The sequence below is a fragment of the Dasypus novemcinctus genome, chromosome 21, assembly GCF_030445035.2.
Source record: "Dasypus novemcinctus isolate mDasNov1 chromosome 21, mDasNov1.1.hap2, whole genome shotgun sequence".
NCBI lineage: Eukaryota > Metazoa > Chordata > Mammalia > Cingulata > Dasypodidae > Dasypus > Dasypus novemcinctus.
The window spans coordinates 22,517,801-22,543,729 of NC_080693.1; the positions used below are offsets into that span (position 1 = coordinate 22,517,801).

General features: G+C 37.9%; 1 protein-coding gene across 1 annotated transcript; it reads left to right on the top strand.

The window, feature by feature from the left end:
• The first annotated feature begins 761 nt into the window (after positions 1-761).
• LOC101412990 (myosin-4) lies at positions 762-24,802 on the top strand. Its single transcript, XM_004483140.5, has 40 exons — positions 762-1,034; positions 1,246-1,294; positions 3,698-3,940; positions 4,045-4,188; positions 4,273-4,429; positions 5,125-5,152; positions 5,243-5,357; positions 5,736-5,828; positions 5,984-6,047; positions 6,190-6,288; positions 6,404-6,507; positions 8,292-8,430; positions 8,986-9,104; positions 9,206-9,355; positions 9,871-10,041; positions 11,545-11,851; positions 12,631-12,698; positions 13,263-13,350; positions 13,443-13,560; positions 13,865-13,988; positions 14,080-14,216; positions 14,335-14,590; positions 15,154-15,396; positions 15,710-15,886; positions 16,102-16,247; positions 16,522-16,612; positions 16,700-17,089; positions 17,572-17,698; positions 18,142-18,260; positions 18,388-18,584; positions 19,737-19,920; positions 19,999-20,164; positions 20,267-20,391; positions 20,654-20,962; positions 21,539-21,742; positions 23,032-23,157; positions 23,249-23,419; positions 23,506-23,610; positions 23,709-23,804; positions 24,539-24,802. The coding sequence occupies exons 3-40, from the start codon at positions 3,737-3,739 to the stop codon at positions 24,689-24,691; spliced, it is 5,814 nt and encodes a 1,937-aa protein (XP_004483197.1). The 5' UTR covers positions 762-1,034; positions 1,246-1,294; positions 3,698-3,736; the 3' UTR covers positions 24,692-24,802.
• Positions 24,803-25,929: the final 1,127 nt, after the last annotated feature.

Genomic DNA, 25,929 nt, shown 5'->3' on the forward strand with positions numbered 1-25,929 from the left:
CACTCTGTTAATGGCTTAAAGAGAAATTCTAAGTGACCTCATTAATCTGTAATTCAAGCTAATTTACGATAACTGAAAATATTTCACCAGATAGTAGACACACTTAAGAGCAAGTATATTTTCTGTCATGTTCAGCAACAGTAGTTTATGTGGCAAAACCACGGAGACCCAATTTACAAATGTGTGACAGTCGACCTTTCCCAACCCACAAAGAGTGTCTTGTGGTACCATGACTTTCCTCCCACCTTAAATAAAAATATGTAGTACCCACCTCATTAAAGCTACAGCTAGTCATGAGGATTTGCCCCATGAGCTAGGAATGCATGCCTGTGTCTCCTTCCATTATGCAGTGGAGACATGGAGCATTACACGGCATCCTGTTGTTCCCTTAGTGAAACCATGCAAGCTGAAGATATCCATGGGAAGTCCTCCAGAAGTGGAACACAAGTGTCTGCATCTACTCTAAATCCCTTATGATGCCCCCCACTGCTCCATCACTACCTCCCAATCTGAGAATTCACTTTCTCCTTCCAGATCCTGGCTAGAAATTTTCTCCCTTAATATCCATCATTCGCTGCTTCCAATCTTAGTGTTTCAGATGCGAAATGCATCCCAGACTCCTTAGTGACTCTAAGTGCAAACAAATCAATTAGTCCCACACACTTCATATCAGAATCATTCTGTCAGACCAGTTTTATAGGCGTGAGAGTAAGTGAGAAACTGGCTTTGAATTCTGTGATGAATGACGCAATGGCAAAGCTGGAGAAACAGCCTTAGAAGCCCTGAATCTCCATCCCATATCAAATGCCTATAAAGAATCCCAGATCATCCTCTTTCAAAGGTGACAAAAAATATTTCTAATTATATCCATTCACAGCCAGTCAGTGAATATTGTGCAAAGAGATTGCCAAAAAAAGGTTTTGCCAAGTAGGTTCCCAGCTAGGACAGCTGAGGTGGCTGCTGTGTTTGCAGAATGGCCTCTATAAAAGTGAAGCTGAGATGCTGTGTCCTGTCCTTCCTCAAAATTCTTAAAGGTATGTATAAGTAGAGGAATACTGACTAGTTCTACACTCCTGGTAATGATCTTTCATCTAAGGGAGATGACTACTGTTTTCTAAATTATTATTTTTCTTTCCAACATTCCTAAAGATGACATTGTATACAATATAGTTAGTAGCATTTTGTGATTAAATGGAAGAAGCAAAAAAGAACTTCACATTCTCACTTGTTTTTTTCTTTCAATAGTAGTTGCCTGCTTTGAGCCTGACACCTTCTTCATCTGGTAACACAAAAGGTAAGAGCAATTTATTACTACATTCTACAGAACAAAGGGTCTTTCTATTGCTATGTCTTAATTGATTACCATTTTATTTTCTAGTTTAGTACTGGGAATAGAATACAACGAGCAGCTGCTCTCAAAATGGCTACTCAAAAATTTTGACTGTTGAGGCCATTTAATGGAACAGAATTCAATGAAACTTTTCTTTCATAAACTTTCAGAACTTCAAAAAGAATGCAGCCATCACATGTAATAGCAAATAGGGACTTAATAGTTCCAACTTAACCAAAAGGTTATATTGTAGAGACCACATGATAAAATCAATATTGTTGATGTGACAGTCAAAATTTCTAGGTGCCAACCCATGCTTTTCACTACCTATAGTTGCCTGGGCAACCCACTTGGCGTCTTTGTATCTTGAAATCCAGTGAGTAGCAGTGGAATTAGCACTGAAGCAGGACTTAGAACAGAGCTCATGTCCAAGCATTCCCAATTCTGTCACACTGAATAATGCTTTCCCTCTCTAGGCCTTAGTCTCCTTATTAATAAAATGAGAAGGCTAGACTCTCATTAGTAGTTGACTACTACAGTCCTTCCAGTCTGTGTATCTATGAACCAAGTCAGTGGTTTCCAAGAATCCCTTTATGGTATCAAAATTTGTAATAGACCTCCCTCCAATTGCACATGTTGGGACCTGTACTTTTAGTATTATGTTAAGAATATACATAATGATGAAAATGTACATAAATTTAAATAATTTTAAATGAGTTTACATCTTATTAATTAATACAGCATCTATATTCACTTGGAAAAGAACAGAAAACAGTTGCTGGTTCAAACCTGAGGCTATTATCCCTGTACACGCGGATTCAAGTACCCCCTGAAACAATTCTAAGTCTCCCTGGGGGTTGTGATCCAAAAGTTGAGATACTATTGATCTAAGACATGCAACTGGAAGAGTAACATCCTTTCTGTGTCTCATGGATAGATTGTGTTATAGTTCACTCAAAATGACTAAGCATCAAAGCACCCACAGAAACAAACGAAAATAATGGAATGGAAAAAAAGAAAAAGTCCTCACATTAAATGTTCTAATATCTGTCCCCTGCTAGTAAGAGAACTATGGTTGTAAATTAGATTGATTTTAGGGATATACCATGTGACAATTCCACAGCTAACATTCTAAGTTGAGAAGATGTTTCATACTGATGACAAAAGACCAAGACTCTTTCTCAAAAGCCTGCAAAAGGTTGAGGCTTTTGTTGTCAGCAACTAAGATGCTGCTTTCCACCAACTCTCCCCTCCTTCACACCACTGAAGCCACCTCCTCTACACGGCTCACTCACACTGTCCTTGCCACCACAGTAACAGGATTTATTTTCTCACAATAAAACTTTCTGTGGGAAAATTTTTAAAGCTCATTTTGGCTTGAAACTTTATCCTGGCTATCCACTTCGGAAGAGATATATTAGGAGATTGGTATTTTTAAACAGAGGAGGGAGGGAGGGAGGGGGGAAAAAGGAAGGGAGGGAGAAACCCAAAACAGAATCAGATAAAAACAAGTGGCATGCTGAAAGGCAGCTAAACATGGAGAGAAGTATACAGATTAAATACATGTATGTATTTAATCTGTGTACTATGAAATTTCATTAAAAATGTGCTATGAAATTTTATGAAAAATTCAGATGATGTTTTTATCCAAGAAGCTTTTGAAATTATGTTTCATTTAGGTAATATTGCTGTCACACAGTCTCAGAACTGGTAACAGAAACTTAATTTTGCCTTAGGACAAAGGCATTTCTTAGATTTTCAGCCTTCATTGTATGTATTTTCCCCCTTACTTACTTAATATTGTCAGTTAACTAGGAGTTTAATTGTGCTTATTAGGTTTTTCAGCCAGGAAAGAATAGCTATACCTTTTTATGCATCCAGTATTATCAGGAAAACACAATTTGGAGCTGGAGGAAAATTTGCCTAAACATTTTGAGTTTTTAAAGTAGTTCATTTCTACTGTAGCATCATTGGAAATAGTTATTTTCCATTTCTTTGTATCATGGCAATGTCAGGAAGAGAAAAAAAGAGGGGGATAAAAAGGAAAGGAAAAAAACAAACAGAAAAATAAAAGATACTAAACACACTTAGGGCACCATAAATGTTGTTGATTGAAATATCAATTCCTCCACATTCTGCAACTAAGGCTGATGATACAGAGTATGGGATGGATGCTTCCTTGTCACAAGAATTTAGCCACAAACAGGGCTTTCAAACCAAGGATGTGGTCTCTCAGAACCTCTAGCAGATCCCTAAAGGCAGCAGGGAAAAAATAAGCATGGCAAATGAAGCCCATTCGAGGGCAGTGATCAGGACAATTGGCCACCCCCAACCCTGAGTCATTATGACTCTGTCTCTTCTCTCCAGGTACAAGTGGTGCTGTGTTACCATCAATAACCCGCAGCCATGAGTTCCGATGCTGAGATGGCTATTTTTGGGGAGGCTGCTCCTTTCCTCCGAAAGTCTGAAAAGGAGCGAATTGAAGCTCAGAACAAGCCTTTTGATGCTAAGACATCAGTCTTCGTGGTGGACCCTAAGGAGTCCTATGTGAAAGCAACAGTTCAGAGCAAGGAAGGAGGGAAAGTGACAGCGAAGACTGAGGCTGGTGCTGTAAGTAATAAGAAAAAAGTGTGTGTGGGGGGGGAGCAGGGAGGCAAAATTGATCTTTTTCTACTACTTAACTAACACCCATTGGTTCCTTCTTTGCTTAACAGACAGTCACAGTTAAAGAAGATCAAGTCTTCTCCATGAATCCTCCCAAATATGATAAGATCGAGGACATGGCCATGATGACTCACCTGCATGAACCTGGAGTGCTGTACAACCTCAAAGAGCGCTACGCAGCCTGGATGATCTACGTGAGACCCTTAAACATCTTTTTATTCCATTTCTCTCTCCTAATATAAACAAGATCCAAATGATGAATTTTCTCATTTCCCCAGACTTACTCAGGTCTCTTCTGCGTCACTGTCAACCCCTACAAGTGGCTGCCAGTGTACAACCCCGAGGTGGTGACAGCCTACAGAGGCAAAAAGCGCCAGGAGGCCCCACCCCACATCTTCTCCATCTCTGACAACGCCTATCAGTTCATGCTGACAGGTAAGTGAGACTGTTATTACTTAGAATTTTATAGTTATTTATAAACTGTTTGTATACTAATTTACACAGAAAACATAGGACCAGTACCTTAAGAATAAATTATAGGCACAAACATAATAGCAATAATAAAATTGGAGAAACCTATTTAGAATAAAATGTACGAGTTCTAAAGCGACAGGGAAAATTGCTTAAATTTCTAAGCTAAAATCCAAATTAATGGTAATTCCAACTCAAAATTAAGCAAATGTAGGCACCAATTCTGTTCTTTAATTAATTAATATACCATCTCTTCCAAAAAGCAAACTTTGAAATTTTATAGAGACAAGTCAACACAAGTACTGTATGAAATTTGGGATTGGATGTTAATAGCATGACAGATTTCTGAACTTTCCACCAGGTGACTGAATGGAACATGAAATTGCTTTTCATCTGATAGTGACAGATTATTCTCATGAAAAATATGGTGAAATAATGCATTACGTAGTCTATCACCTTAAAGGCAGAGGGAGTATAACACACTGATTAATTAGCACATCTCTTGCTATTTTCTTTTAAATCTTGTGAAAAAAGAAATTGATACAGTTTGTGCATGTGTGTGGGGACTTTGAAAAAGACAATTTTGAGTTTATAGCATTGTTTTAATCTGTGTGTTAAGTATGTTTTCTTAGACATTATCTTTGGTTTCCCTTTCACAGATCGTGAGAACCAGTCGATCCTGATTACGTATGTAGATTTCATGTCTTGCTTTCTGTTGAGTTTTGATCACTGTAGTGGTCACTGCTGCTTTAGATTCTAACTTTTTCTTCTTCATAGTGGAGAATCCGGAGCAGGAAAGACTGTGAACACCAAGCGTGTCATCCAGTACTTTGCAACAATTGCAGTGACTGGGGACAAGAAGAAGGAGGAAGCTACTTCTGGCAAAATGCAGGTGAGTGTGATATTAATCTGAGGCAGAAGGAATAATAGACATTTAAAATTCTTTGACCACAGTATGTTAGAACCATAGCAACAATTGCATGTGATGCTAGAATTCGGAAAATAACTTTTAGAAGGGCTTGTGAAGATGACAGGAATAAGGCAGTGTATTGGCAGGTTTAAGACGCAACTATTTATAAGGAACAAAACGTGCACGAGTGCCCTTCTCTCCAATTTGACCTCTTCTGGCTCACTTTAAAAGAAAAGGCCTTTCCTGAAAGTTACAGAATATTGCAAAAGAGAAAAGGGGAAGGGAAGGAGTTGAAGTAATTTTAGCAGACTAACTCATCTTTTCTGGACTTCTTGATCTATCTCATTTATTTCTCTTAAGGGGACCCTGGAGGATCAAATCATCAGCGCCAACCCCCTACTGGAGGCCTTTGGCAACGCCAAGACCGTGAGGAATGACAACTCCTCGCGCTTTGTAAGTCTCTTGGTCTTCCTTCTCATGTGCCAATCAGCACAGGCACTTCTGTACATGTGATACCAACGTCTTTTCCATCCATTTGGTCCACAGCTAAAGAAATATTTTTTTCTGCCTTTTCATATGTACAATAAGTCATCCTTTCCCTTTTTCAGGGTAAATTCATCAGAATCCATTTTGGTGCCACCGGCAAACTGGCATCTGCAGATATTGAAACTTGTAAGTTAATAATAAATATTAGTGATTAAGAATCTTTTTTTTTTTGTAAAATCTTGTTCTCATCTATGTTGTATGAACTTTTCAAAAAGTTAGTTTTTCACTGTTGCCTATTCTTTTGAATGTGTTTACTATGCCTTTCCAGATCTGCTAGAGAAATCCCGAGTTACTTTCCAGCTAAAGGCTGAAAGAAGCTACCACATATTTTATCAGATCATGTCCAACAAGAAACCAGAGCTTATTGGTAAAAAGCATCTTTATTTCTATTAAGGAAGAATGAAAGTTCTCAGTAAAACACTCCAAAATGTTTCTGATGATCAAATTATTCTGTCTATACATGTTCTTTTCCATTTGTTCAGAAATGCTTCTGATCACCACCAACCCATATGACTTCGCCTTTGTCAGTCAGGGTGAAATTACAGTGCCCAGCATTGATGACCAGGAGGAGCTGATGGCCACAGATGTAAGTAATATGTGAAAACCAGGAAAAAAGCAAATTCACTTTCCAGCGTACAATACTCGTTGCTATCAGAATGGACAGCATTAGCAGAAAGACTTTAGGGACTACTACCTTTTGTACATTTTCACCCATGGAATAAAATCACAGGACATTTCAATGTCCTCGTACATGTGTTAGAGAGCTTAAAATGCCTGTAATAAATTTTAGGTCTTTGGCATTCTTTGGCTAATTGGTTTCTTATTCTTTCTTATGAGTTATTTTTGGTTAATTTTTATATTCCAATATTGGTATTTCTCTATTTTACGCCAAATCCCAGACCCAAGAATCTGGGAAGAGCTATAATATTGTTATGTTTTTGATAACAGGACAGAAATTGCCACAATTCCTCTATATTCAGATGTTAACATGAACTTTCTTTCAAATGAACCTCTGAAGGGACTGGTAAAGCATTCTCCTCCATATGCAATGTTAGGATAAATGGGTTTTCTATGTCAAAAATGTTCTCTTTTAGACTCCATGAGCCTTTCTATTTGTTTTTCAAACTACAGATCCCACCCCCTACACCTTGCTTTTAAAAAAAAAATAAGGATTATTACTTTTTGTCTTATTTTCTTTATACATCTACTTTATAGTTATTTCATGTTTTCTATTTATAAAATTCTGTATAGTCAATCTTTTATCAGTTCTAACTTTCGTATCATTGGGAATATCTCAACACCCTCAAGATAAGGTTGAAGGTACTTTCAAAAATACTTTTTCCTTTAAACACTATTTCTGAGAAGTAGATAAATTGTGTGCCTTTAAATTGTAAATATCGGCTTCTATTCTTTATAACTTATTATTATGTCTATATGTCCAAAAGTGATATGAGAAATAAAAGTGATATGGAGTTGTGAAATACACCCTATTCTGGAAGGTTAAACAAAAATATAACAATCTTATTCTAGGACTTCTCTAATAATGTGTAGGTTCTATAAATAGGTAGAGTTAGCAAGCTGGATGGAACTGGAAAACAATAAAAGGGAAAGAGAGGATAAGAGTGGTCAATAAAAATCTTTCCTCTACTGCCCTTGAGGTCTCCCCTCACACCCTTTCATGTAAACCTTTTCAAAGCTGTATGTGGGCACCTGAGAAGCTGATCAAAATCTAATAGAGAAAAAACACAAAAGTATTGACTAAGAGGGAAAAAATCTGCTTGTTACAAATGACTCTTTTTGGTGTAAATAATGGCCAGGTAAAGTTCACTCCTGGGCATCTCACAGTCAGCTGAGCTCTGGCCTGATATCAGAGAGGCATCTGAAGAAATATTTGGGGCTACTGCTGTTCTCCTCATATCCTCTTTCCAACTGTATCCTTCATGCCCATTAGGATGGGAAGGCAGACTGTGGGTGATGTATTAGGCTAGGGCAAATGAGAAAAGAAGGAGCTAGAAGAGAGATTTGTGAGACGTCAGAAAAGAAACGAAAGCCAAGTGATGATAAGAAGCATGAGCCTGGGAGGTGCAGAGTGGGAAAAGCACTGGTCTTGGCATCAAAAGTTGTGGTGCTTAGTCCTGGATGAGTAAATGTGGATAAGTCATGTAACATCTTAACTTGGCAACATGACAGATCTGTAGACTGACACGTAATTCTCAGTGTTGATATGTGGGTAAAAGAAAACCAGCAAAGTGCTGGTCGAATATAAGATAAGGCATGATGAGGACAAGATGGGGAGGCAGGCTCCAGTGTCCCAAGGGAGACCGCTATGATGATAATTGTGAGGGGAGTCAATTTCAATTCCTTTGACAGAGTGCTGTGGACATCCTGGGGTTCACTGCTGATGAAAAGGTGGCCATTTACAAGCTCACTGGTGCTGTGATGCATTACGGAAACATGAAATTCAAGCAAAAGCAAAGGGAAGAGCAGGCTGAGCCAGATGGCACTGAAGGTACCACTCCCTGCTGTCATCTTCCAATTGACATTACAGACACCATCAACTCCTCCGGGTTAGGGACCATGGTTTTACTTTGACCTATCTCATAAGGGGGAAAATAATTAGAGGGAAAAAAATCACAGAGTGTCTGATGTTTTACATGACTGAGTAGATTTATGGAAATGGGATTTCTGCCCATTATTTCCATTCTTCACTTTTGTTTGCTACTATTTCCTCACTGATTAAAACATTTTTACTATATTCTACAAAAAGAAAAAGCGGATGGTTAATTGTATGCACACATGCATTAAAAGCAGCAGAGACCATGAATTTCTGTAACTAGCTTTTAGTCATACAGAGTATCTAGTCCCTATGCTCTGAATTTATCATCATGAGAAAAGACTGAAATTGGTGTGAACAGTGGCAGTGATTCTGAAGCAATATGAACAAATGAATAGGATTTGTCACATTTACATAGAATACTCTTTGAAAAAACTTTTCTCCTTTGTATTCATCATCATTCACACTTGACATTGGGTAAGCTCTGTTTTCATCATTCTTACCTTGCAGTTGCTGACAAAGCGGCCTACCTGACAAGTCTGAACTCCGCTGACCTCCTCAAAGCCCTCTGTTACCCCAGGGTGAAGGTCGGCAATGAGTTTGTCACTAAAGGCCAGACTGTGCAGCAGGTAGCACAATTTATACCCTCCACCTCATCTGAATTACAGGAGACTCAAGGGTCCATCACTGTATCCAAACTCATAAAACTAATCCACCGTGCTTCTTGAAGGTGTACAATGCAGTGGGCGCTCTGGCCAAAGCCGTCTACGAGAAGATGTTCCTGTGGATGGTCACCCGCATCAACCAGCAGCTGGACACCAAGCAGCCCCGGCAGTACTTCATCGGGGTCTTGGACATTGCTGGCTTCGAGATCTTCGATGTGAGTAGTGAATTAACAGAACATTATTAAATGCAAGTCACCAGTCATTTGGTCAATCTTGTTAGAATATTCCAAATTATCTTTACAAAAAGTACAAGCTGAAATTCATGGTGAAGAAGGGTCTTTGAAGAGATACCAAACAAGAAAATAGTTAAAAAGGAAAAGAGAATTTTATTCTTTCCAGTCTAGATAGTTCAAAAAAAGTTCATAAGGTTAAAATACCCCAAATCTATCCTAGCCTCAAGCAGATGAATATAGAAACACTTCCTTAAATTACTCTAAGATTTAAAAATATGTCCTCAATTAACAGCATTTTGCTATTATGCATGATTTCATGAAGTTACTGGGAAAGCAAAGAATTTGAGGAGTCAATTCTCCTTTGCTTAGAATTATATCTTTTATGAAGAACACAGGTTTGTAATTTAATAAGACAAAATGTCCTAAATACAGAAGAAAATAGCTGCCCTGTAGATAAAAATAATTACATCTGAGTAACTTCCTATATTTTCCTACAGTTCAACAGCCTGGAGCAGCTCTGCATCAACTTCACCAACGAGAAGCTGCAACAGTTTTTCAACCACCACATGTTCGTGCTGGAGCAGGAGGAGTACAAGAAGGAAGGCATCGAGTGGGAGTTCATTGACTTTGGGATGGACCTGGCTGCCTGCATTGAGCTCATTGAGAAGGTCTGTATGACTTTCAAGGTCTTCACATGAAAAACAAAATGTCTACCTCTCTATGCCTAACTGCAATCCCAATACTCCAAAACAAGCCTCAGAGCAATGGTTTTTCATACACCAATCAATTATATGTCACAATTAATGTACTAATGAATAAAGTACAGGATTTTATAGAGAAAGGATTACATATATGGGGTGGTTGGAAAGAGAGTGATTGACAGTTCATTCTCTCTCATTTTTATTCCTACATGATTTCATGTACAGGGGAGAAAGGGACGAAGCTACAGCTAGTCCTTTAAATAATTTAATTAACCGTAGTGTACCCATGATGGTGTACTGTGCATCATGCATGGACCATCCTACATGTGTATCAGACAGAACATGTGGAGACGTCTTCAAGGTTGGAAGGTCAGGCCTCCACTGTTATAGTCAGTAGATCTTTCTCTATTCCTGATGACTATTGATCAGTATCAAACCTCGCTATAACCTTATCTGGAAAATGATTCCTGAATTTCCCATTATCAAGGGGATGGAAGAGTGATTATATCAGATCGCTCATTATGTACCTACAGGTACTAGTAAAGTATATGGTTATATGTGAACCCCACTCATTACAGAAGTATATGTAATTTCCATCTAGGAAAATTTCAAATCCTCAGTTCAAAATTCATAAAAATATGGAAGATACAAGTGTAAAAGCAGACTACGTCTGTCCAATTTGGGAACCAAATATTTTAATTTAGTGATATACCTCTGCTTTTCATGAAAATTATATAGTCATCAGGAAAAGGGATTTCTTTTCTTCCCTAGTATTTCAGTTTCTAGATCTTCAAACTAGGTTTTCAAAGGCAATTTGTAACTGAACAAAATAATCAATATAGCTATTTCTTTCAGTTTTTTTTTCATATCAAATTCACTACTGAAAAGAGTCAATTTGCTTAGAAAGCAAAGTGGCAAACCAAATTATCATCGTTTAGCTTCACAGTGGTAGGGAGCATAGCTTAAATTACCAAAAAAAGGTTTTAATGATATAACATAAGATGCTCTTTTCTCCTAGGAATGGATCATTTTTAGTCATTACACATAATCTCTCTTCTCTTCATACTTTTTTCGTGTTTATACGTGAGGGGAAGGAAATTACAATGTCAGTAGGGAAGAAAGTATTCAGATATATCCATTTATGAAATAAAGAATTCAGCTCTGAAACAGTAGTCTCAGAATTTAGTTTTATACTGTGAACATAAAGTTTGTCAAATGGCACTGATGGACTTCATTTTTTAAAAAATGAGTCTTTCTAGCAAATATTTTTCCCATACGTCCTTGGTACATAATGATTGCTTTTCCACATTTTAGCAGGGAAGGAAATAAAGTAGGTTATGCCTGTTTTATTTCTTATCTTTCCAAGTCTTTTGAAATACTGAATTTTCAGGTTTCCATCAAGTATATAAACTAGTGGAGCATAATTTTCTGAAGAACTTGTAATTATCATCCCTTTTTTCCTACTTTTAGCCCATGGGCATCTTCTCCATCCTGGAAGAGGAGTGCATGTTCCCCAAGGCAACAGACACCTCTTTCAAGAACAAGCTGTATGAACAGCATCTTGGAAAGTCCAACAACTTCCAGAAGCCCAAGCCTGCCAAAGGCAAGCCTGAGGCCCACTTCTCTCTGGTACACTACGCCGGCACTGTGGACTACAACATTGTGGGCTGGCTGGACAAGAACAAGGACCCCCTGAATGAGACTGTCGTCGGGCTGTACCAGAAGTCTGCCATGAAGACCCTGGCTTTCCTCTTCTCTGGGGCAGGAGGTGCTGAAGGTGGTAGTTTTTAAGTATCATCAATATATTCCATGAGTCACAAAACAGAAATGCACTATTTAACAGGGACAAAACATAGTTACAGCAAAACCTAACAGGAAAATTCTAGCCAATATGGATCTAAGGAAAGGAAGTGTATTTAACAAGTGTGATGGAGTCTTAAAATCTTAAACTTTCAGAGCTAAAATTGATACTATGGATCATTTAGTCCCATGACCTCATTTCACCAATGAGGGAGCAGAGCCTTAGAGAGATTAAATGACTCACTCAGGATTATACAATTCACCTTTAATACTTTCATGGTATTTGTTCCTTCAAGGATCCAGCTAAATTGGAGATAAGGAAGTCCTATGTCAGGGTACTAGTGTTTGAAAAATTGGAAGTTCTGTTCTCTTATCTTCCCTAAGGCCATAAGTGCAAATAAAACATGGAAATGGGCCCAAAGGAAACAGTACTTCCCTGTGGTGAGCAGAGGTTTACCTACCTGTGTCCCAACCATGTGACTCTGCCTCTTCTTGGGGACAATGAGTGCACTAAGGACACATTACCACACTGTCTCCTGAGGACTTTCTTCGGGGAACAGAGCTGGCTCATTTGGAGTAGTGCAGTCCCATTCTTTCCCTTCCCACATCTACCCTTTTCCTTATTTTCTTAGAGAAATGGTATAAGTGAACAACTAAAATTTAAATTCCAAAGGGAATTTTGGAAGTCCTGATATATGTGGCTAGTACTTAAATGGCTTTCTCAAACAATTTTAATTTTTCTATTTTATTTTTCAGAAACTGGTCCGAAGAAAGGTGGCAAGAAGAAGGGTTCTTCTTTCCAGACAGTGTCAGCTCTTTTCAGGGTATAGTATATTTTTTAATTACAAAGGAAAGCTTTTGTAAAAATAAATAAATAATAACAAAAAATTAGAACAGAAATCTATGATGAAACTGAAGAAAGTAGCGATGTACTGAAAATCCTGAAAACTGCCTTGGGAAATTTTTAACAAGAATAAGACCCAAAATGTGTTTCTTTACATCAAACCTTAAGATAAATGAACCATTTCCCTTGTAAGCTCCAAATCTGAGAGATCTGGTATCAAGCAAATTTCACATGAGATCAAACAATCTTTTACAAGTGACCACTGTATTCTGTTAAATCTATTCCATATGTCCAAAGTCTCAACACAAATTTTCTCTGACTGACAGTGCTTGAGCTAAGAAGCTGAGATTGACTGGCTTTGTGTAATCCATAATTTCCTATCTATACCCTCTATACGTGATTCCTCCTGGCCTTACTGACTTGTCCTTTGTTAAGCCAGCACATTAAAGTGTGAAATGGTGACCCAAGTAACTACAGATTATTGACAGTAGATGCAAGTAGATGCAACTAGAAATTATTTTTAAACTTTCATATGGTTTTATAGGAGAATTTAAATAAGCTGATGACCAACCTGAGGAGCACTCACCCTCACTTTGTACGCTGTATCATTCCCAATGAAACTAAAACTCCTGGTAAGACACTTCTGACATCAAATAGACCCTACTTAGTCTGACTTCTCATTAGGCTATTATATAGAATACATGCCAACATGCCTTTTTTTTAGGTGCCATGGAGCACGAACTTGTCCTGCACCAGCTGAGATGTAACGGTGTACTTGAAGGCATCCGCATCTGCAGGAAAGGGTTCCCCAGCAGAATCCTGTATGCGGACTTCAAACAGAGGTTTGAGACTCATTTATTTTTTACTTTTCCCTTTCAATGCCAGAGTCCATATCAAAATTGCCATATAGTTCAAACTTTTAAAAAAATTTCCCTGAGAAATGTAATGCAATCATTAAAAAAAGATGATTTACTTATATTATCACAAGTTTTTCATATGTCTTCCCTAGTTTTACATAAAACACTGTTTGACTTTTTTAATGGCATCTTCTTCTCCAAAACTCAATCTATGGCCATTTCAGTGTTAACTACCAAGAATTCTACCTTTTTTTTCCCCAACAGTTTTATATTATTTTTATTCTGGCAGATACAAAGTTCTAAATGCAAGTGCTATCCCAGAAGGTCAATTCATTGACAGCAAGAAGGCTTCTGAGAAACTTCTAGGGTCTATTGATGTTGATCATACCCAGTACAAATTCGGTCACACCAAGGTACTACCAATCCAAATTTATATCATAATTTCAACATCTTTGGACTTATTCTTGAATAGAAATAACACATTTAACTTGTTTTTTTCACAAGGTTTTCTTTAAGGCTGGCCTGTTGGGAATTCTAGAGGAAATGCGAGATGACAAGCTGGCTCAACTCATCACACGCACTCAAGCCGTGTGCAGAGGGTACCTGATGAGAGTGGAGTTCAAGAAGATGATGGAGAGGAGGTGAGGGACCATACCCAAGCACTCCTCCAAAGTTTCTAATTGAATCCAACGCAGTCATTACTTGCATTGAATGCATGATCACTTTCCACCTTTTTCATTTGTTTTTCTTTTCTTATAGAGAGTCCATCTTCTGCATCCAGTACAATGTCCGTGCCTTCATGAATGTGAAGCACTGGCCCTGGATGAAGCTCTATTTCAAGATAAAGCCCCTTCTCAAGAGTGCAGAAACAGAAAAGGAGATGGCCAACATGAAGGAAGAATTTGAGAAGACCAAAGAAGACCTGGCCAAGTCAGAGGCAAAGAGGAAGGAACTAGAAGAAAAAATGGTAGCACTGATGCAAGAGAAAAATGACTTACAACTCCACGTTCAATCTGTGAGCATTATTCATTTTATTCATTGTACAGTTTGGCCACATCTTATTATCCAATCACTGGCTGACTGGATTTGAGAATTTTTTAAATTTAAGTTTTATAAATAAATTATTTCCATTGAAACATTTTTTATAATTCAGTTTGCCTTTTAAAAATACTAAGCCTCAGACTTAAAGGAAAAACAGAGTCAATAGAGATTATGCTGTATATAGTCACACATTTACTAATATGTAATTTGGCGATCCATGAGCAAAGACATAAAAATATCCCTAAAATTTTTCTAGGGCAATGTCATACTTTTCTTAGTAAATACTGAGGTACATAAAATAGAAGTTATATTGGTTTTATCAGGGCAGGAAAAAAAGGCTAAAGTAATCCCCCCTTATATGTTAGTAAACTGAATCAAAGAATGAGTGATTTTTCCAAGGTAGCAAAATTTTAAAAATTGCAGATTTTTTCAAAAACACTGCTTTTTCTGATTTAACCTTCCACATATGGGTATTTGGAGGAAATCTATCATTGTACTTAATCAATAGATTGAAATTATTAAAATTTCCCCCTTTAGGAAGCTGATGCCTTAACTGATGCAGAGGAAAGATGTGACCAGTTGATCAAAACAAAAATCCAGCTTGAGGCCAAAATCAAGGAGGTGACTGAGAGAGCTGAGGATGAGGAAGAGATCAATGCTGAGCTGACAGCCAAGAAGAGGAAGCTGGAGGATGAATGTTCAGAACTCAAGAAAGACATAGATGACCTTGAGCTGACACTGGCCAAGGTTGAAAAGGAGAAACATGCCACGGAGAACAAGGTACAAATCATGATCCATTTTAGAGTACTTATGAGGGCTAACACGTGGCTAAACTATTTTAATTAAAACTTTAATCACAAAATTATTGAACGTGAAAGAAAAGTGTCATAATTATGTCATCTTTTTAATCTCTAACACTTCTATATATTTACACTGATCTTTATCTCCTATTTTTTTCAGTCACATAGTCCTGGGTTAAGCTTCTGGTTTCCATTTTCCATTTCAGGATGATATCGCCCTAAGATATTACTATATTTTTCAACAAGACCACAGAATGTCATTAACATTCCTATAATCTGTTCAAATCTAAAAGGTGAAAAACCTCACAGAAGAGATGGCAGGCCTGGATGAAACCATTGCAAAGCTGACCAAGGAGAAGAAAGCCCTCCAAGAAGCCCACCAGCAGACCCTGGATGACCTGCAGGCAGAAGAGGACAAAGTGAACACCTTGACCAAAGCTAAGACCAAGCTGGAACAGCAAGTGGATGATGTAAGTGTGAAAAAGAAGGTTTTTGCCTTAAGATTAAGTAAAGAATTGTAACATGAAACTATCACTGATGCTCATGAGCCCTTAACTGCTGGTTTTATATAATAAAGTTCTCATGCTATTTGTTGTATCCTTTAAAATTGTGTATTTTTGAAGGCAAGTGACCTAGGGTTCGGTGCTTAAGAAATCAAATACATAAAAATCCATTACAAATTTAGCTTGAAGGATCTCTGGAACAAGAAAAGAAACTTCGCATGGACTTAGAAAGAACCAAGAGAAAACTGGAGGGTGACCTAAAATTGGCCCAAGAATCCACAATGGATATAGAAAATGACAAACAGCAACTTGATGAGAAACTCAAAAAGTAAGTATGACGTAACTCAGTTATAACTTGTTTATTGTTGTCAATGCAGAAAAAAATACATTAAAAGATCTCTCTAAAATACTATTTCAGAATATATAGAAAAATGCATAATGATATCCTTGACTTTTGTATTTAATGATAATGGCGCATTATCGACTCGAGAAGCACTTACTCTTGATTTCCTCAAAGCCTAATAAAAAGAAGTTTGATTGAACACCGAAAAGAATATTGGTAAGAGAATTTACTGGGAGCTAACGCATTGCTCTTCTAACAGGAAAGAGTTTGAAATGAGCAACCTGCAAAGCAAGATTGAAGATGAGCAGGCTATTGCTATGCAGCTGCAGAAGAAAATCAAAGAGTTACAGGTTAAGTCATAACCCCTAACTTTTCTGGGAATTACAGAAATCAAAATGGCCATGAATTCATATTAAAGTTGATATATTACCCCCCAGGCCCGCACTGAGGAACTGGAGGAGGAAATCGAGGCAGAACGGGCATCCCGGGCCAAAGCAGAGAAGCAGCGCTCTGACCTCTCCCGGGAACTGGAGGAGATCAGTGAGCGGCTGGAAGAAGCTGGTGGGGTGACTTCAGCCCAGATTGAGATGAACAAGAAGCGGGAGGCCGAGTTCCAGAAAATGCGCAGGGACCTGGAGGAGGCCACCCTGCAGCATGAAGCCACGGCGGCAGCTCTTCGGAAGAAGCATGCAGACAGCGTGGCTGAGCTGGGAGAGCAGATCGACAACCTGCAAAGGGTGAAACAGAAACTGGAGAAGGAGAAGAGTGAACTGAAGATGGAGATCGATGACCTTGCTAGTAACATGGAGACAGTGTCCAAAGCCAAGGTCTTTATTAACTTGTCTCCTTTTTGTCTTTATTTGCAATGTTTCAAAATAATTGAGTTAATATATGACTATATCTACTCTAAGTGCAAACTTTAAGTGCTATCTCAAATTTTAAAATTATTCCTAATAAGGAACCCCGTACTGAACTCAGTCATTTCAGACTTTCTCTTACTTGTAGAAATCATTGTAAACTTTGTCACTATCATCATGAAATAATGCTATTTAAAAAAAAATAGCCTTATCTAAAAGTCATACTCTACATGACGCAGCATTTAAATGATGTTCGTGTTTTCCTAAGAAAAATAATATAATTTTGGCAATCATTTGTTCATGCATTTACCCAAAACTCAGGTGCCCCTACTACTTCCAAGGAACTACGCAGAGCTTTGAATTAGATAGAAAAATAAATAAAGCCCAGACCCTCTCCACAAACAGTCACAGATCTGCAAATCATCTTTTCCTTTTTCTACCTCCCACAACAGGGAAACTTTGAAAAAATGTGCCGTACCCTCGAGGACCAGCTTAGTGAAGTGAAAACAAAGGAGGAGGAGCATCAACGCTTAATAAATGACTTGTCAGCACAGAAAGCACGTTTACATACAGAATCAGGTCAGTAAATGAATATGATCAGACTCTGGAGTGATAAGGAATAAAAGAAGAGCCTCTATCTGTGTAGATATATCAAATATAAATCATTTCTCAGATCATGTACTACCCTTTGTCATCTTGGTTATTCCTTCCTCTTTTTAGTGTGATGGTAAAAAGTTAAGATTATAAACTATAATTGGAAAAAAATTATGCTCCCAGGCCCAGGGATATTTTTGTTACCTCAGTGTTACTTAGAGAAAAAAAAAAAACCAATTCTAAAATGTCAAATATAAAGGTCATAAATTTTTGAAAAAGAAATGACCTTCTCAACACCACCAAAGCTCTTGAATAATTCTTTTCACCTTTCAAAGGAAAAGGATTCTAATATTCTTTCATTTTAAAAAAAAGTATTCTTTACCGGGACAACAGAATTGAATTGCTCATGCTTTGTCTTCACAAAACAGGTGAATTTTCACGACAGCTAGATGAGAAAGACGCTCTGGTGTCTCAGCTATCCCGAGGCAAACAAGCATTCACACAGCAAATTGAGGAACTAAAGAGGCAGCTAGAAGAGGAAACTAAGGTGAGAATTCTCCAGTTGACCCTTCCAAACCATTGAACTATATAACATAACATACCACTTAATTTCACATGGGCAATACCAATGATCAGAATAAAAATTTATATTATACACTTCTTGGTTCCTCTAGGCCAAGAGTGCTCTGGCCCATGCCCTGCAATCTGCCCGCCACGACTGCGACCTGCTGCGGGAACAGTACGAGGAGGAGCAGGAAGGCAAGGCCGAGCTGCAGAGGGCAATGTCCAAGGCCAACAGCGAGGTGGCCCAGTGGAGGACCAAATACGAGACGGACGCCATCCAGCGCACAGAGGAGCTGGAGGAGGCCAAGTATGGGCTTTCAGTGACAGGCCAGAGATAAAGTTTTAAAATGGCAAAGGGAAAATAAGAGAGAAAAGAGAATAATCTGGGCATATCCTTTTCCTTAAAGTGTATGTCAGTGGAGATTGGGATCAGATCAGAGCCCAAACCCAATTCTGGACTATTACACAGCATCTTAAATCTCTTCCCACCCAGATGAATTAATAATTATCAGCATACCCATTGTTAATTAAGTAGAATTAATTTCCTTTAATATAAGGAAAAATGGAGACACTGAGATCTTTTGGTACATTACTATGAATATCATAATAACCATTTTTCCCTACTGGCATACTGAAAGTTGCGAACAGGACCATCATACCTGTCATCATTTAATTAACAACCAGTATCAGTAGACTTATTCAAAGTCTAATTACATACACTGTTTTGTGGGATGAAGCTCATGGGAGTTACAGATGAAAGGAAAATAACCATAATATTCCCAGTGAAGGCTTCCTAAATTTAACTCAGAAGTTGTTAGAATAAAATACAAGAGTGTTCAGATAGCATTTCCAGAGGGAGCATGTGGGCTGGAGGAGGTGCTAGATTAGTGGATTGGTGAGGGCTGCAGTGAGTAAATCTTCAGAGGATATTTGAGAAACATAATAATAGAATAATATTGTTTGTAGTAAAAAAAAAACCCAAAAAGTTACTAATTAACTGGATGACCTTGAACATGCCACTCTGGGTGAAGCTGCCTCATTTATGAAGTAAAGAGGACCATACCAGACAAGGTTTAAAGATCCTATTCAAAGCTAATGTTCGTTAATGATTTGCCTCTCTTCATGGTTGCCATTTCTCCCTCACCCGCACAGTGCTCACTCCTCAGCTCAAGTGCTTATTCATTCTGTCTCTAACACATACTATACCACACACACACACTGGTCTCGTGAATATTTTTGACAACCTTGAAATAAAGAACTTTTTAGGGGAAACAGAATTCTAAAAAAGATAAATACAGTTATCAAAAATCTAATTTAGAAAACCTTAACAACTTGGGGACACAGGAGAAAAAAAATCTTGGGGAAAATTATGCTTTCCTAGTAAGCAGCCTTATAAAGCTCATTCATTTTGGTAACTTCGACTCTTCTTCTTGCTCACTCTCAACGACCAACTCTTCAGGAAGAAGCTGGCCCAGCGTCTGCAGGATGCTGAGGAACATGTAGAAGCTGTGAATTCCAAATGTGCTTCTCTTGAAAAGACAAAGCAGCGGCTCCAGAATGAGGTGGAGGACCTCATGATTGATGTGGAAAGATCTAATGCTGCCTGCGCAGCTCTTGATAAGAAGCAAAGGAACTTTGACAAGGTAACCCACAATGACGTCTCCCTAGGGGGAAATCAGCATGATTCTTGACTGCAAGACTTAATATTGATGTACTTTCAGGTACTGGCAGAATGGAAACAGAAATATGAGGAAACTCAGGCTGAACTTGAAGCCTCCCAGAAGGAATCCCGTTCTCTCAGCACTGAGCTGTTCAAGGTGAAGAATGCCTACGAGGAATCCCTGGACCATCTTGAAACCCTGAAGCGCGAGAATAAGAATTTACAGCGTGAGTGTCTGTAATCATTCTATTTCAAAAACAGTAAAGAGGTATCTTTTTAATTTTTCGTTCTCCTCAACTGAATTCTGGTATTTGCTTATTAAACTACAGAGGAGATTTCTGACCTGACTGAACAAATTGCACAGGGAGGAAAGCATATCCATGAATTAGAGAAAATAAAGAAACAAATTGAACAAGAGAAGAGTGAACTACAGGCTGCCTTAGAGGAAGCAGAGGTATGTGCTTCATTTATTCACTTATGTATTATAAACAAATTGAAAAAATAATAGCAACTGAGATCTATTGTGTTGCAAACCTTTAAGGGATAACACATGTAATTCAATGAGAAATACTGAATGGTTCTTGGGGATGTTGAACTAACAGGCTAAATTATGATGGAGAGAATTTTGGGATTTTTGTTTTCAACCTTCTCAAAGAAATGATCACAATGTGACAAGAAATGTTCTTGAGGTAACCAACATATTTGCTTTCATTAAGGCATCTCTTGAGCATGAAGAAGGCAAAATTCTTCGCATCCAACTTGAGTTGAATCAGGTGAAATCTGAGATTGACAGGAAAATTGCTGAAAAAGATGAGGAAATTGATCAGCTCAAGAGGAATCATCTCAGAGTTGTGGAGTCGATGCAGAGCACGCTGGATGCTGAGATCAGGAGCAGGAATGATGCCATTAGGATCAAGAAGAAGATGGAGGGAGACCTCAATGAAATGGAAATCCAGCTGAACCACGCCAATCGCCAGGCTGCAGAGGCAATAAAGAATCTCAGAAACACGCAAGGAATACTGAAGGTATGTTGGGGTAAACACACATGGCTGCGTACAGTTCAAAAGCCATCCTATAACTCAAGATTTAGAATTTTAGGAGGAGTATATGCTATAAATCATCTAAGTGATATCATAATAAGTTGAAATGTGTACATACACATCTGAAAAAGAGTTTAATTCTGGAAATCCCAAGATAAGAGAGTCATCATAAGACAAAGTAGTGAGGGGTGAGAAGACAGAGAAAGTGATGAGACAGTTTATTTATCTGACATTGCTCAAATTACTTTATTTAGCTGGACTTTAATATATAAAACAACAGGATTGGAGTAGCTAAACTCTAAGGATACATTCCTGATCCAAAATTCTGTCAATTTAGCCATGGTATTTTTCTATGGTTTGTGAACTAAAATAATATCACATCGTGTTCTTATGAGTAGAGCCATTGCCCTAGGCTACAAAGAATTTGTCATTAAAAGGAACTTGCAAATTGCTCCTATCTAATCATACTCTAATTTATAAAGATCTCAGTGTATACATGACCCTAAGTTTGTACTCACTTTAAATGGATCAAGAGTAAAAGTCTTTTCTCTTTCCGTATAGGATACTCAACTACATTTGGATGATGCCATCAGAAGCCAAGATGACCTTAAAGAACAGCTGGCAATGGTTGAGCGCAGAGCTAACCTGTTGCAGGCTGAGATTGAGGAGCTAAGATCATCCCTGGAACAGACTGAGAGGAGCAGGAAGGTGGCCGAGCAAGAACTTCTGGATGCCAGTGAGCGTGTGCAACTCTTGCACACCCAGGTGAGACTCAAGACAATGGTTTAGCAAATATACTCCCTGAAGCTAAAGAAAATTTGAGAGAATAAACTTGTTTATAAAGTAAAGAGTAATCTTGGCACTAGTCCCTTCCTGGAGTTCTGGAAAATGTAGAGTAAGGTAAGTAAGTACTGAGTCTAGCTGGCTCATGAATGTATTTATGGACTGGTATAATCATGTTGATTAGAAATAATCTGGAGTCCCAGAAACTTTTATAAAAAGACCACCTACTAATAGCCATATACACAACACTGGTAGCCATCTTCTCTTTTACAATTCTAAGCTGCAAATATATAAGCAAATAAAATAGAGGAGAGAGAACAGTATACCAAATAATACTTAAGTATCATCTAGGCATATAAAGCTATCTTCATGGGATATATAAAGAAACTCTGAAGTCCAAATTCATGGAGGCCAACATTACTTGCTACATAGCATTTGTTGATTGAAGTGGATTTGTTTTAAATAAATGGTGGTATAGCATCATGGTGGTTAATATGCAGCCATCATAGATATGTATTTCATTCCATGGAAAGATGTTCACAATTCAGTAAGTGAAAAGAGCAAATTAAAAATAAAAATAAAGCATGATTTAAAAATAAACAGGAAACATCTAGAAGGATAAACGATAAAAAATTTTTATTTTTCTATTTTTTCTAATCTCTATTTTCTACTATTTTCACAATAAACATACATTATTGTATAATTTTTAAGAGGCAATATATGGAAATAGCCATCACAGAAATATTAAAATCACATACAAATAATTTTAAAATCAAATTAAAATGTAACATTTTTCTTATGCATTTATTATTAGTATCCCTAAATTGATTATTTCAAACACTGTCAACTTTCCAAAAAACAAAAGGATTCTTGGTTCACTTTTTTAACAATAATGAAGCTATTTATGCACTTAAAATATGGAGCCAACCAATGTGAATGACCAACTTAAAATTAAAAATCTATTTTTCTTGAGCTATTGTGGTACTACATGGTATAGTACTTCAAATATTTTGGGTTGTGCCAGTGGTAATAGTCAAATATGCTTAGCACCAAAAATTAAATTACCTGGAAGCATTTAGGACAATTTTTTTTAACAGAGATGTGGGTAAAAGGAGAAAAGGCATAAATTTAGAATTAACTCCTGACTTGGTTTTTATTCTGAGCAGCATTTATTATGATTGACAATTTATGCCTATGTAGATGTACTAAAATAGCAATGTATATGGCAAAAATTAAACATACTTTTATTCTTTTTCATTAATTTGAAACAGAACACCAGCCTGATCAACACCAAGAAGAAGCTGGAGACAGACATTTCCCAAATGCAGGGAGAAATGGAAGACATTGTCCAGGAAGCCCGCAATGCAGAAGACAAGGCCAAGAAGGCCATCACAGATGTAAGCAGCAGGCACATTTCTCCACTGATTTACCAAAGACATTTCCTGACATTTATGCCTTCCGTGATTTCTTTGGTTTATTTCTGACTAGGCGGCCATGATGGCTGAGGAGCTGAAGAAGGAGCAGGACACTAGCGCCCACCTAGAGAGGATGAAGAAGAACCTGGAGCAGACAGTGAAGGACCTGCAGCACCGTCTGGATGAGGCTGAGCAGCTGGCCCTGAAGGGCGGGAAGAAGCAGATCCAGAAACTGGAGGCCAGGGTGGGTGTCCACCCCTTCATTCAATTTCCAGCCTGCTCACATGGCTAGTTGCAGTCAAATTGTTAAACACCTTTGTACTTTTCCAGGTACGAGAGCTTGAAAATGAGGTTGAAAGTGAACAGAAGCGCAATGTTGAGGCGGTCAAGGGTCTTCGCAAACATGAGAGAAGAGTGAAAGAACTCACTTACCAGGTGACCACCCTTTTCATATTTTGCAGGCCAAATGTTTTCAAGAAAATGAAAATAATGAGTCATTTTCAAATAATGATACTATTTGCTACCTTTTTCAGACTGAGGAGGACCGCAAGAATGTTCTCAGGCTGCAAGACTTAGTGGACAAACTACAAACCAAAGTTAAAGCTTACAAGAGACAAGCTGAGGAGGCCGTGAGTATCTTCACAGTGAAAAGAGAAAGGTTCAAGAAGAGATGCAGGTTTTGTGGGACCCAAAGTTTATAGAATGTAAGGGGCTTTCTTTAAGGCCAAGACCATAATATTCTGAATACAAGATAAGGTATGAAAAAGAATATGTATTTTAAATGAGAAAAAAATTACCACAAATTACTAGAGCCTTAGAGATTTGATTCCTTTCTTCAGAAACCTGTTCTAAAGTTACCAGACATGTTAATATAGAGATGCTTCTTGGGTGCAACATGCTTCTCTCCCCGTCTAGAAAGCTCCACAGCTCCCAGCAATTGTCAGCATTTATAAGGGCCTGTACAAAGGAAGGCACTGAAGTCTCAGGCTCATTTAACTTCATGAAAAATCCAGGAAAGACTCCATTTTCCCTTCACTTGGCTCAAGTTGAAGGGTTTCTGAAACCTTCCTTATCATTCTCTGTACTTACCACCACTACTGCACTTACCTCTTAAGTTTGTTTTTTAGAAATAAGATTAAATCTTTGCTACTTGGATCTCCCTGTTGTCACTGTAGATAAGTGTAAGCCCACTCATTCATAGAGGTGATTTTGTGGGATACCCTGCTCCCAAATAACTATGTCACCAAATAATAGAACCTTTTCCCTTCTCTTTCTGGAAGCAAATCCCTTAGCTGCTTTTAGTAACAAAGAAGATGAGAATCAGAAAATGTCAAATATTCTTGAAATGCGTTTGTGTTCTCAGGAGGAACAATCCAATGTCAACCTTGCCAAGTTTCGCAAGATCCAGCATGAGCTGGAGGAAGCTGAGGAACGGGCTGACATCGCTGAGTCCCAGGTCAACAAACTACGGGTGAAGAGCCGAGAGGTTCACACAAAAGTCATAAGTGAAGAGTAATTCATTCAAATGCTGCAAGGTGACTAAAGAAATGCACAAAATGTGAAGTTCTAGGTCACTGTTCTGTTAATATCAAGGAAATAAAATACGCAAAGAATTTTGCAATCTAAAGGTATATTTGTCTCTTGATTATAAGCTCTATGGTGATAGTAGGCCTAATTCATTTATTCTACATTTATTGAGCTCTACTGAGTGCAATGAGAGATGACTAATAAATAGAAAGCAAATGAACTAAGGTGCATTGAGGGGATGCAAAGGTGATTAATGAACCCTCAATCCAGTCCACCAATTTTACTGAGAACCAAGGATGTGACTGGTACAGAAACAGCAGCAAAGATGGGACAATCATCCCTGCCTTTGAGGAGCTCAATCCAGTAAGGGAGACAGCAATTCTAACAGATGGTGGTATAACACATGTACTTTGATAGAAGAATGAAAACAAACTACGGCAATAACGTATAGTGAGCAGCTACTTGGAGAATCCAGAGGGGTTCTCCAAGGAGACTGAGCTAGCTCCTAAAAGGTAGGTAGACAGTTATCAAGAGAAAGAAAAAAGGGGATGGGCATTTTAAGAGCAAAAACAAACATGAGATTTCAGAGTAGTTTAAGGTTTATCCTGAGAAGGAAGTTAAGACCCAACTGTGAAGGGTATGGCCTCACACATAATGCTGAGGAGTTGAGACATGCATGAAACTGGGTAAATTTGGTGAGGAGGAGAGATGACACAATTCTGGCAGCAGTATGAAAGATGGACTAGAATGAGAAAGACCAGAATCTGGTAAATGTTTAAAAGGCTATTGAAATGGTCCAAATTAGAGATGATGGTGACGGAAATGAACAAGATGGCAGACTGAAAACAGAGTACTAATACTGGTATAAAGAAAGGTCTGGGATATCACTGAAGGTGTTAGAGTTTCACAGCATTCATACCTCCCAGTTGCTCTGTGATTATAGATTTTATTTCCTTTTGGGGAAAAATCTTTTCTTTGGAAACTTCTCCCTCTCCAAGAAAAAGGTCGGAAGTTTTTAGACAAATCTTCCTGTGACTTTCCAATTTCGACATACAATTGTTTACCAATGAAGCTGATTTTTCTCAATACTTAACATATTTTAAGGAGGAACAAGATTGGTTTCTTTTGTTGTTGTTTTTTTTGTGTTTTTTTAACTAATCAATTTTATTGATACCTTTTAATAAAGCATGAGAATTGGTTTCTTAATATCAAAAAGAGTATGATTGA